We start from the raw sequence: 13847 nt of genomic DNA, 5'->3' as shown, positions 1-13847 counted from the left end.
AAATATGCATTCAAAAAACAATGTGCAGTTAAAAAAATACAATGTATTTTTACTGATTAGTGTTCTTGTTTTTTTGTTTGTTTTTTTGTAGCTGAAGATTTTGACAGTATCCAACATTTTCCCTGGAGACTAATAAATTCAATTTCAATTTTTTATTTTCTATTGTGGTCTTCTTCAGATTTTGTCCCTGAATGAAAACATGAAGAAATTATTTAAAATGTGAACTCCCACACACATTACTAGCCCACAACTGTATATTTGTGCTTCAGCAAACAGTGCAACAGATTTTAACAGTGTGCAGCACCCTCCAGTGGATGAATCATGTAACTTCAGCTTAGTCCAAATCCTTTATGAAATGGGAATCCATTGAAAAAGTTACAGTTACTTCAATATAGTAAGTTACACTTTTGTTTGTAAGTTGCCCATTTTTAATTGTCACTTTTTTTCTTGTCTTCAAATGAAAATCATCAAAATGGTCAGGACTCGGGACTTGTAAGCTCTGTTGTGTCCGCTCAGGAGTGTTAACCCGATGGTGTCATTTATTTTTAACTTTAGATTTTTGCAAAATAACCTAATGGTGCTAATTACACTGTATGGCTGCAAACACCACATTAAAAACCATTATTTATTGTTCCATTGATCACTTGCTCGATTGTGTCAAGTTAAGAGCAAAGGACATGTCTTGTCAAGCCAAAGACCATGTTTACTGAAAGGGTCTGATTCTGTTGTTGCATGGTTTTTCTTAGGCCAGAAAGACTATATTTTAGCTCATATTAGCTTGTTATCAGATTTCCTTAAAGGAGGAAAATATAAAAGGCCACTTATGGATAATTTCATAGAATTGATCACACAAGGGCCAACCTGAGGTCTTTACTATCATATTGGTTACACAACTAGGAGAGGCAAAATTAGTATTTAGCATTAAATTGCTCGACATGGCAACAAGCAGCTTAGATAAAAACCAACATCATATCAGATATATGCTACTATGTTTAGACACCAATACACTAAGATACCAACAACAAACACTGAATGGGAGTAATAACACTTCTTGATGTTATCAATGGTAACCATTTTTGAGACACATCAGATGCTGTGTCCTTATATATAGTCTATATATTTATATATAGAGCGTCTTTATATTTAGAGACATAGGCTCACAGAATTTTTATTTGCAATATTACTGATGTTATTGATCAATGATCATACCAGGATTAGTTCTTTCTATTTTTGGTTGTTGGTGTATGTTCTTCTGTTTATTTTATTACTGTAGGCCTATGTTATTGGTTTCTGCATGCATTTTAATTAGTTTATCTGCATTGCCTTTTCACAGATGTTTTTTTTGAAAGCAGACATTTTAACAGACATAGAACAAATTTTAATAAAATGTAGATGTTCTCTTTAAAGGCTCCAGTAAGTCATGCAGGTAAGTCAGTGCAAGGGCTCTAATTTCATTGCAGTCATTATTAACATCATTACTTACACCAGTGGTTTTAATGCTGTGACCTGTCAAATATAGGCCTGTGCTGTGAAAAAAAAGGTAGGCTATGTGGTTAAAGTTAAATGGTTTTCATTTTAGAGGAAGACCGTGTTTGCTTAACTTGGCACCAATTCAAAGAGTTAGAAATCTTAAGCTAACACTATGTTTTTCTAGCGCTGCAATGTCAACAAACGAGTTCATGCTCTGCGAAAGCCTCTGTGTATTTAACCAGGCAGTATTGCGTGGGGCTTCTTGTGTCTGCCGCGAACAATGGATTTGACTCTGCTGTATTTTTGTCGCCAAAGACAGGAAATGGTGTTTTCACATATCTTATTCTGTAGTTAAAGGTGGTTAAAGTGCTGGTTTGATCAATTCAATCCACAATCGGCCACTTTGCCGAGCTCAGGGCAGGATAACCAAACGATCCAAGAGCACCATGATGCACCGACACGCATAGACACACTTGGACCAAAAAAAAAAAAAAAAAAATTAGATGAATTCATTTTAAGATGGTGAAATACCACCGCAATTAATCCTTAGACTGTGGTCAAGCTAATTTATACTATATGCTAAGATTGAATCATGGGAGTATTCAAAAACAAGAGTACGGTTCAACCTATTTTATTACCATTTTAAATAAAGCGATGTTCAATTTGTGTACATTGCAATGAAGTGTACAACCACAACACATAAAACTGTACACTGTCAGTTTAGTGATCGTTTCTTTCAGCCTCGGTGTATTGATTATGTTGTAGTGGCGGGATCATTGATCAGGATTGGAGGCGATCCACACTGCAAAGCCCTGGCGTGTGAGTTGTGGCCTGTAGGGGGCGACAGAGAGTCTGGTTCCTGTAAAAACAACATCTCACCTTCTTTCTTTAGTCCAAGTGCTGGAGCACGTTTGAGTGACCATGGAGTGCGTTTGCTGTCATGTAGTTGAGCCTTAACACGGCGTGAATAGCAGAAGAGGGGGACTTCGGCGTGGATACGAGGAGCCCCAGTCGAGTCATGGCTGCACGGGAGGAAGGAGAGGTTTTGCACAGCAAAATAAGGCACCACGACGGAGCTGGAAGTGTAAACAGCTCAGAGGGCTTCAGGAACGGCTATGTGAAGAGCTGCGTCACCCCCCTGAAACAGGACCATCAGAAGGGATTTTTGTTTAGCGTGTGCAGGTTTTGCAACCAAGACATTCTCAACTCAAAACTGCTAAAGGTCTCTGGCCTTTACGTCGGAGCGTTTGTGATTTTCGCGGTTTCTTTTCTCGTTTCTAGGAGCTTGCAAAGTGACTCGCGTTGGGATTTGCGGACTTTTTTGTCGGGCTTCTCCCAGTCCATCAGCCCCTTATTTAGCATAGGATGTGCTTTCTTCTTTCTAACGTTTTACCTGCGGAGGAAAAAGAAGGAGAGCAGCAAATGTTGGCTCGTATCACTGCCAGCATCGTGTTACCTCGGGGATTTTTTGGTTTTGCGGTTTTTACAATGGGGAGAGGACCAGCAGCAGATGCAAATGGTGGGCAGGTTGTTATTCGTGCTGGGATGTGTGGGTCTGCTCACATTGATCCCCGCTCTCAAACTCAAACACAGTGTTGTTATACTGGTGTTCGCCAGCATTGTGTGGCTTGTTTCTTTCACAAGTTTGAGCGGTCTGCCTGCACTGCTCAGACCGCTCTTTGCCTGCTTTGCGGGGGTTTCTGGCTCCCTGCTGGGGCTCAGATTCGAACGATATTACCCGTGGACGGAAGCACCGAGTGGGATTTCCAACACGGAGGAAAAGGTCCCTGTGATCAGACCCCGGAGAAGGTCCAGCTGTGTTTCCCTGGGGGAAACGTCGACCAGCTATTATGGCAGCGGTAAAATGTCTCGCAGACCCTCGCTGCCCTGTATATCCAGAGAGCAGGTAGGTCTTCCCGTGCAGGAGCGCGTTTGTTGTGATAGTTGCAAAAGTAGGCCCTCTGATCTCCCACCGCTGGCCCGACTACAGCATGTGCACCACAAGAGTGTAATCTGTCAGGAAAACAGCCCCCCACCCCCCACCCCACACAAAGCAAATCCAACTACTGTCCCACAGAACAACACCAGCTGAGCCATTTCAGCAGATTATCCACCCAGCATTAGATATGCAATAACTAAATGACTTGTAATTTGGAAAAAGAGAGCATTATTCTTATGAATGACTCAACTAGGTTAGTACAGATTATTCCAGGTAGCAGGCCGTCTAACATTATTTTGCAGTATTTTTATATAGACCTACATATGTAATTAACATTTGCTTAAAAAATAGCAATTTGGCCACTGAATAAAATTTAAAAAGTGTCTTTTACAGCCTATGTATACTTACTACATACATATCAACATTAAGCATGCTAATGTATGCAATCTGTATACCTAGGCTACAGCTATTGCTATCTTTTTTTTATCAGTTTTGAATTTTATAGAGTAAATAAAAGAAGATTATATACTACATAACCTATGAGTGTCCATCTGTGCCATGCTGTCAGGATAACAACACAACCAGCGTGTGGTGTGGCCTACAGTCTCGTATGACTGGAGCCCTCAACAAAACCAAATGATGGAGAACACGCGCAGGGATTATTTAGCGTTCACAGTCCGCAGTCAGTGTGTGTTCCTTTTTCTTTTTATTTGCTTGTATACACAAGCCCTTACAAGCGGTATAAAAGTAGTCTGTTTACATACAGTAGCAAACAGGTCACCACAGAGCGCTGCTTCTTTCTGCTTTGCACTAGTTTTGTAAACCAGTACACCTGTATGGAGAGAGAGTCATATAAAATGAAGATTACCATGTTTCCTACAATATATTTTGGACAAAAAAACACAGTGTATGAAGACAATGTAGACAAATACAAATGTTATTATCAGTATTATTCCTGAACAATGTTTTTAAATGCAAAACATTCAGTGCTTCGTTGAATGCCAAGCCTTCAGTTCACACACATTGTTTTTGAGTCCTTCGAGCTTTGTTGGAGATGATAAGAGAACTAAAAATGTATAGGCAGTTTGTCCCAGTTGTGCTATTTCCAGGAGTTGTTTGTCACTTCATTGTGCTTTAGGCTATTAGCAGATTAGCAGTCACATTGAGTTAGGCCTTAAACTGTGCAGGAAAACTACAACAGAAAAACAGGTTGTGTCATTCAACCATGTGTACGACTATGATCCTTATTTATCTGCTATTCCATGTCAATGTTTGGTTAATTCTATGAGGTGCTGAAACAGACTTCCGAATGTACTTTGCGGTACTGACAATTAGTAAGAATAAATAATATAAGGAGGCTGTCCCCCCCCCCCCCCCCCCCCAAGTATGTTTTGTGATGGAGGCCTAAGCTCTAGGGTTTATGGAGCAACTTTTTCATATGGAAAAGAAAGATATTGACTTTAACCTAAGATGAGGTGTTTTTAAAAATCACAGATTTCATTTTTACATTAAATATGCAGATCCAACATTATTTGCAAAAGGCTTTGATCAGCCTAAATATAACTACTGAAATATTCGCTATCAATACTCAACACTTACTTAACACATTCCCATTATACATTTATATATGACTCTGCTGGTAACTATTGTGTCTCAATACTTAATGTGCGAACTAACACATACTTCACTTCATGTGTTGACATATTCAGGGACCAGGGCTTCATGACGTGTTGAGTAAAACTGAACTGCCTCCTCTTTACCTGGAAAAGTTCGTATTCCTGTCTCTTTGTAGGTATATGTTACCTGCATGTGTTACACTAAAAGTACTACACATGATTATTATTAGTTGGCAAGTTGAGAAGAACATAGTTTTTGTTTTCAATGGAACGAACAATATATTTTTTTAAACTGGTAGCCATTTTTAATTGCTATAATTTTCATGTTTGCTTCCTACAGCATCTTGAGATTGTTGTACGTTTTACATACTATTAAATTGCATAATTGTAAATTGTAGGCAAAAAATTGACAGGAACAACAGAACCCTGCAGAAGCTGTGGATAAGAAGTTACAGATTTTATATAGTCATGTCATCAGTTGAATATCTGACTTGCATTGTAATCCGAGTAAAAATATAATATTACCAAAATAGCAGGCCAGTGATTGAAAAGCATCAACAGCACAAGTACACTTCATGTCTGTTTTTGTGGATTTCCTATGGGAAATGCCAGTAACGTGCACTAGAGTCTAATTACCCATTAGTTGAGCATTTTATGGGTTGAGTGTATATGCAGTATATATGTGTAGGTCTCAGCCCTGTGATGCAGCTTACTGGTGACACATCTGATCTGTTGTGCCCACTACATGCTGGGATAGATCTTACTCACCGGGATAGCGTGATAACCCCACTTGTCTAGCCCAGGAGAGTAGAGGAGAGCTGTCATACATGTTCTTATATATTAATTATTATTGTTTTAGTTTTTCTTTCAGATTTAGTTTTAAATCATAGCTACTGATCATACACAGCTTGTCCTTTTCCTTTTGTGAGTCTGAAGATTAGGAAATACAGTCAGTGAAGAAGACTGACCTGCACATATAAAATAGTATTTGAGAATATAACTGCTTTATGTCAGACTGAAAACAGAAGCCGAGAGTCGGAGGCAGACATAAAAGAAGATTCAAAAGGAGTCACTCAGGGTTGTGTTGTCTCACGTTTTCATCTTCACATACATTTTGCATACCAAACAGTCAACGCCTCTTTCTGTTATCTGAGAGGGTCATTGGTTTTCTGTTTTCTGGCTTCAGTAGCGAAAAGTTTTTTTTGCAACACGTGGTTTTTATATACAGCAAGTTTGCCATCACTGTGGAAAACAGTTGTATAGAGTTTGGCATTATTGTGGATGAAAGTCAAGATAATTTAGCCATCATCTCCCATACAAATGTATGAATTAAAGTATGAAACTACGTGAACTGATTTGAAAAGAAGAAAAATAGTCACAGTTTACAGAAAATTCTCCACGTCATGACAAATACCATGTTCCACCTGCAATGGGTATGGAAAATGCTTGTTTTTTATTAACTCTCAATGCTTGTTAAAATCGTGTAACAAGGCACACCTAGAAAAGATACACTTTAACCAAAGTCCTCAGTTTGTGTGGATTAGACATTTCAGTACTGGTGACTCTATCGACATAACTTGATTGACACAATATAACTTCAACAGACACACTGGTGAAAAGAAGCTTAACCTGTGATCAACAGGCGAACATAAATCTCTGGTGAATGGTATGACCATAGACTTTGAGGTGTCATAACTCAGAACATAATGGAGAATGCAGAGGAAAGGCCACCCAATGTGTGAAGTTTTTTTTTTTTTTTATGGTGTAGAAAAATTAGGAAGTTTGTTTTTTGGTTTTTTTTTTTTTAGATTTTCACCCATTGTGAGGATGTTTGTGAAATTTCATAGTCATGTTTGAACCGTCTGCCATATTTTTCATAACCACTCCATTAAGTGTGAAGATTTTTATATTTACTACATCTTTAATATTCAAACAAGAAGTGCTGCTTAGGACGATGAAGGGAAAGAGTTGTGTCACCACACAATTGAGGTTGTACATGCATTTGTGTGAATGGGGTGTTGGCATTTAAAGTATTTAAAGTGTTTTGTTTGTCCTTTGTCTTGTTCATGAGGGAATTTAAGTTGCTGTAACAGTAAATGTAGGAGGCTGTGATACCTAAGTGACACTTGCACATAAAAAGACACAAATGTCGCAGAATAATTTGCAGTTTGAGTATACGGTTGTATGTTGTTTTTTTTTAGACATTTTTAGATATCCAGCATTTAGATGTTTTATCAAATCTTCACCCGCTGTAATTGCTGACACAACCCTGAGCCACCTAAAGGTGTAATTTAGTATTACTACACTACAGTTTAATTAATTGTTAATCAGTTGTTAATTATATGTTATTACTGGGTGCATTGTGTAGACAAATGCACAACATAAAATTAAACATATCTATTGCGTTTAGACACAGGGTACTGCTGTTGTTTTTGTTAAAGGAACACGGTGGATTTTTTGGCCACTTGCAGTGCTTTAGAAGTGATACTTTGATCAGCAGGCCTTAGTATCGTTTCCCTTTTGTCCTTTAGCAAACAATCAGTTAGGCTAATAAGGCTAACCTACAATTTAATCAATTTAATGCTAATTTAGCTCCTACCTTTGGTGTTTTTAGGACATTCTAGTTCCTAGCTTGGACTGCATGTCAAATTGTCATTTATGGCATTTCAGTTCTACATTGTAACAGTCACAAGAGGAGTAAATATGTTTTTTAAAAGTGAGCTAAAATTTTTTTTATACCATAATTATTGTACCATCTTACAATAATTGCATAAATAAATGTAGTTTTAAACCAAAGTGTATTTAATATTATGTATATCATTGAAAATACAAGCCCCAAACTACAGCCTCAGTGCAACAAATTCGTTATACACTTGTGATCTCCAGTTACATGTAAATACATAAACAAAGTTGTAAAAGACCCTGTGAACACCACAGCTTTTTCCTCTTTGGGTCTCGGTGTTGTTTAATGCACCAGAAAAAGATTTGCGAGAATCCATAAAGATTGTAGAGGGTACAAGAATGTCAGTGACTGAACATGAGCTGAAATACAGTTGCAGCAGTATTGAGGTGTAGGAAGAACCATACTATCAATAATCAAAGGAGTAGAGGCTGTCTGTGAAAAATGATGCCATGTATCGTTTATTATTTATGCAGCCTTACATTGAAAAACAGACGGAGTGTCTGACTTGGTGCAAGGATTATCTATGGAAATTGGTGTTTCAGGCAAAGGTCATTGCATGAAGTCAGTCGCCATGGACGGTGTCCAAGAATAAAAACATTCTTTTTAAAACAACACGCAACCGCAGGATCAAACTTTAAATATTGAAAACTGGCAGCCCATTCTTTGGTCAAGCAAAACAGAACATGCTGTTTGAGGTCTAGTGTCTTTAGCGTGGGCCTGTCCACAGTGACTGGATAGTGCCGACAGTGAGACATGGAGGTGGCAATGTGCTGATGGGAGGCCGCATGTCTGAAGGGTACAGTAGCTGACGTGTGTGCAAAAGGTGTAGGGTAGATGAGATTTATAGGGGACACTATGAATGAGAGTTTGTATACACAAATACTGAATGAAAATATGACTCGCAGTCTCAAGAAGCTTGTCAGGAAAGGAATTTTCTACATGACAATGATCCCAAATACACTCTAAATATCACACAAGAGCTTTTAAAGAAGAGAAAGCTTTGACCTGGCCAAGTACAGTATGTCCTCAGTAGAACACCTTCAGAATATTTTAAAGCCAAAGGTAGCAAAACCCCTCCAGCAAAGAGCAGCTGAAAAGAATCGTCTGTGAAAAAGGGCAGACACACAAAATATTGAAAACTGTTTAAAAGTTTAAAAAGGATTGGGTCTGCTCTGGTTCTGACCAGCACATATTTGGAACTACCAAGAAAATCAAAGTTTTCCTTCAGCCCAGTTTATTGTTTTTCGGTACCTCAGTATTGCCACAGACCACAAGCTTTTCAAGAGTTTAATTTTGAAAGTTGGGGCTAACAAAGGAGTGCTACAGGTTACAACGAACACCAGCACTTCATACAGCTCCATGGATTACATACAACTGGCTCAATGGCTCAAATCTTAACTGATAATAGTTTGTATATATTTTCACCACATTGATGTCACTGTCTTGCACCATTCTCTTATTTAGCACCAAGATTATGTAAATAATATAATGACATTATTGGATTCGCACAGAACGATCAAATTATTATATTGCATAATCCTCCGAAATTTTAGTTGTTTTTTTGTTAAGCAAATAAAAATATTTATATTATATTACAGTCACGTCACCTCTGAATAGGTCATAAAATTTGTCAGAGCAAAATTGTATCCCATGTATTTTATTGACATCCCAACACCAAGATTTTAAAACATCCTTAATCATTATCGGCTTTGATGAAAATGATGTGTATTCTCAATACAATACAATACAAAAAAAAAAAATCAAAATAAGCTTAGGATGGACAGAGCTACTCATTTTCATGTCACGTTATGGCGACATTATGACTCAAAAGATTAGTTTATTTTTCTTAATGGTCGATTTCTCTGTTTTGTTTACTTGTGTTCAGTGTTATGGTAATGTACGATGACAGTCTCTTATTTTTGTAATGTTTCAAACTGTTTAGGAAGGTTGCTGCCATTTTAGAGGCTTTGCAACTATTATACACATTACATCAAAAGAATGTTGAGACTTCTCATCTAGAAATCATAAAAAGGGATTTTGTCTCTGTTAAAGAGCAAAAGACCAAATAGATACACGAAAACTTGAAGTACTGCACTACTACTATAAACAACCTTTACTGTTCGAGACAATTATTTGATTTAGCCTTTTCCAGTTTCAGTTAATGTTAATTGTTGCTTTGATAATTTGACGTCCCAGCTTTGTTGCTCTGTCACAGTAACTCTAAACCTCTTGCACAACCAAAGCTTTATGGATTGACTGCAGGTACCAGGGGTCAATACACACTGAATCCTAGATTTATTGCATGGAGTATGTCACTGTTTGTCATTGGACATCCTAAACAAGTTAATGAACTGTGACATTGTGAAGACAACCTGAAAAACTTTGTATTTAATCCTTTTATTGTGAGATTAATCTTCCACTTTAACAGTTGTCAAATAAGAGTCACAAGGCCCTAAATTTGGTAAGCACTATTTTTAAATGAGAAATATATTTACAAAAGATACAATAATTTGTTGTAGGTCTTAAGAAAAATTTAATTAAATTACTTTTATAAGCACTAATTTTTATTATCTAACCTCAATTTCAAATTCATTTCAGCAAAATGGTAGCTCTACTTCATGATTAAGACCTTGGAGGGAGTGCTGGCGAATTCAGGGAGAAGCCCTCTTTTTGTTAGGTTACCACTCCACGGGGGCAGGCAGGGGTAAATAATACACGTAACTAAGCCCCCATCCAGACAAGAACTAGACAGGCTGCTCAGAGAAAGGGTGGAAGGGAGAGCAGTGAAAAACAGAGCAGCCCACAGCTGTCACGTTCGCTTGCTGTAAAGCCATGTGGAATGATATAACATTGACGTCACAACCCAGTGACGTACTACAGGGTGATTGCAACAAAGAAAAGAAAAAAATGCCAAGTCTTATTAATCGCCCTGTAGAATATAGTGCCTGCCTGTAGCAGTGATGAGAAAGGCAGAAATTGTCTGTCCTCACACGGTGTACAATAGAAAGACTATTTAGCTGGGAAAAGGTGTCATGGAGAATTGTACTTCAGACCACTTACCTCATTCATGCAGAAAATCAGACAAAGCAATAGGGGTTTTATGTTTTCAAAATTCAAATTAATATATTTTCTTATTTTATAATTTTATATTTTTTCTGGACCATTTTAAGGCTGACATTATCTACTCTGTGGTGTACGTGTGTTGAACTTATGTAATGTTTACTTTAATTGAACAAATCCTACCTCATCAGTATTATAGTAATAGAGAGAAAGTAAGTAGTTTGAAATCTAACAGGAGATTTATAGTTTAAAATCTAATAGTAGATTTGTGATGTAGAAAGAAATCCCTATGTGCTAAGGATCAGTGCCTAAAACCAGTTTCAGTCTAAATCTATAGCTGTATATTATAACAATGTGATATTTTTCTTCTCAGTGGGTTTAATTAATTTCTACCTTGTGTACATTGTTAATTAAATTGTATGTTGTGTACTGTTTTTACTGTTTGCATGCTCAGCCTCGATGAAAGCCTCCATTCATTTAGTGAAACTGTCTGCTGACTCTTTTGCCTTTGGTTCAGTAGTTGGTTCATAAATTTTAACCACTGTCAGAGCAACGTTTTAAATTCAAGATGAGTTATTTGTGCACACTTTAAGTTGAAACAATAATCCAGAGTATGCAGTAAATTCTTCATATGCTGCTTATGGGCAGCTTTTTAAATGTATCTTCTTTAAATAATTACATTTATAAAAAATAATCAAATTAAGCATTTTTGGCAGCTGTGGCTCTTATAAGGATGCATCATGAGCAATTAAAGAAAACACAACTGAATTTTACTTTATAGCTACATTTCTTTATTTGGCTTGAAAAAAAAATAAAATGAAATAAGATAACTACACAGGTTTGAGCTGTATTTGCTGACATATGCTGACATAAAAAAGTAAATTGCTGTAAAGTATAAGGCCATTTAATAACTGCTGTTACTACTGGCTTATGTTTTTTATTTTAAAAAAAGTTTATCTTGATAGTATTAGTTTTATGAACTCACTCTCTCTCCATGTGGAAGTAGAAAAAAAGCAGCAAAAATGCAGTGTCATTCATAATACAGTTTGTTTTTTTTTTTCTTTTTTGGACTCATAATTTTAAATTAATTTTAAATCAAAATGGACATGCTGCCATATTTGGGAAAGTGGTGTTTGTGAGCTGATTTTGTTATGTTTGATGAATACTGGTCTAAAATGACCTGTTTAGCTGAAAAGAATGACGTGTGACATTAACCTCAGCGTGCAGGAGCTTGTGTAACACTTCCTATATGAAGGCCAAGATGTCCTAATTCATTGCTTAGTGCTCCTCATCAATGCTACAGGTAGTTGTGGTAGTGGAGGCAAGTATTTTGTGAAATTCAACTCAAGCTGAATTTATGAATGTTGTCTTTATGTGTAAAGGAACTTTTATCTACATAATAATTTTATTATTTTGGGAATTGTACTGATTGAAATTTGGCTTATTATTGGATCTAAGTGGACCGCTGTGGCAGCTTCTTTGAATCATACTCTCATCTTACATCTTTTTAGTGTGAGAACTAGTTTGCATATCTGCTTTTAATTTGTCAAAGGCGGCCACAAGCCCGGTAGAAAGGGTTAAGTTGAGCGAGGTACTGTGTGTTTGGCTGACTGCAGAGTGAAACAGGATGCAGCGACTGCATTGTCAGCCTGCTGGTGTGAGTGCAAACAGATGAGGAAATGCTGGAGCGGGTACTCTAAAACTCGGGTTACCCTGGAAACGGTTTGCGTCATGATCACCAGCAATTAGCTTGCAGCTCTTTAGTTTTCACGATAGGTCTACCAGAGCTTAGCCTAATGACTCTGGTGTCTGAAAAGTCACCATCAACCAAGGACTCATAAAATACTCCAAGACAATTTTATTTTGCTTTTTGCTTCCATGTTTTGCTTATGAAATACTCCATAAATTACAATTTTTTCAGAACATAGCTGGCATAATGGCTTTTTTGATGCTTGGTTTTGAACTGCCTGTAAAGAGCTGTACAGTGTGTCCCTTCTTTCTTATTTTTCTCTAATGAGCCTTGATGTGATGTCCTGACCTCATCTATCTGCTTGTATTATCATCTATACAAAGCTTATTTTTGGCTGAGTCTGTGTATTGTTGAGGCCCAGAATATTGGACTGGAGAGGGGGGATGCAGTCACGTAGATCAACTTTAGTTTGGGCTAATCAGATCTTTTTTTTTTTTCTGCAACTGCTGTATGAGCCTCCCATACTTTGCCTGTCCCCCACAAAAATACCAAACAGTGGCAAATGTGAAAATGCACAGATGGAACATCTAAATAATGACAAAATATTCCTCATGTTGCTGACAGTCAAGCTTTTGTAGTTTGAGGAGTCTTTGTGCAGCTGGTCCAAAAAGATTTTAGTTACACCACAATGTTCCCAAAAATGCAAACATTTCAGGTGGCTTAGTATTTGAGTTCAGGATGAAGTTGTTGAACCTTGCATGTGTTGACTATTTGTTCAGTCCAGTGACGGGGTGAGAGAAGAGGGAGCATGCGTGCGTTAGGTTTGGTCAAGGGGTGGTGTGGTTTAATTAGACTGCTGTGACATAGATTGTCATTGTCATTGAGACCTTGCTTAAATTGCAGCTGTGGGAATATAAGCATTGAGGAATAGGAATAGGTGAAGGCTGTAGTCAATTTAAGTTTTCTTTAAATTAGTTCATGCCATAGGTTTTATTGACTCCTAATAGTCTCCAGATGACTTAACTGATATATTTTTTTTAACTTCAGTATTCTTTATTAGGCTTCATTAAGCTGCAGTTAGCATTTTTGCATTTTCTCTGAAACGTCAAATTGTAAATTTTACTTTCCCCCACTACTTTTCCTTCCCTCATTTTATTCTCTCTATCTCTGTTTCTCATTTTCTCTGAATTTCTTTCTGTCTCTCTCTGTGCGCTTCTTTTGAAAATGGTGTCAGCACTGCTGCTTTTACACCAAAAGGCTGTTGCTAAGTGACGGTTGACGTCAGCCACAGCTACAGAGGAGGGCTTGTGTGTGTTTAGCAGCTGAGGGCAGATCCCACTGAAAAGGGCAAAACTGTGAAGCACTATTAGTCACTGCAATGAAACCTAA

At 37.4% G+C, this 13847-nt stretch overlaps 1 protein-coding gene across 1 annotated transcript in view; it reads left to right on the top strand.

Moving 5' to 3' along the window:
• Positions 1 to 2337: 2337 nt before the first annotated feature.
• The window catches only part of pde3b (phosphodiesterase 3B), a 40772-nt gene continuing 29262 nt past the window's right edge, over positions 2338 to 13847 (top strand). The window contains exon 1 of the mRNA XM_026319848.1: positions 2338 to 3376. Within this exon, the coding sequence (XP_026175633.1) occupies positions 2489 to 3376 (888 nt within the window). The 5' untranslated portion in view covers positions 2338 to 2488. The remainder of the gene's footprint in view (positions 3377 to 13847) is intronic.

The sequence above is a fragment of the Mastacembelus armatus genome, chromosome 3 (assembly GCF_900324485.2).
Source record: "Mastacembelus armatus chromosome 3, fMasArm1.2, whole genome shotgun sequence".
Classification (NCBI taxonomy): Eukaryota; Metazoa; Chordata; class Actinopteri; order Synbranchiformes; family Mastacembelidae; genus Mastacembelus; species Mastacembelus armatus.
Note: the sequence above shows the minus strand (reverse complement) of the source record. Positions and strands in the feature narration are given on the sequence as shown.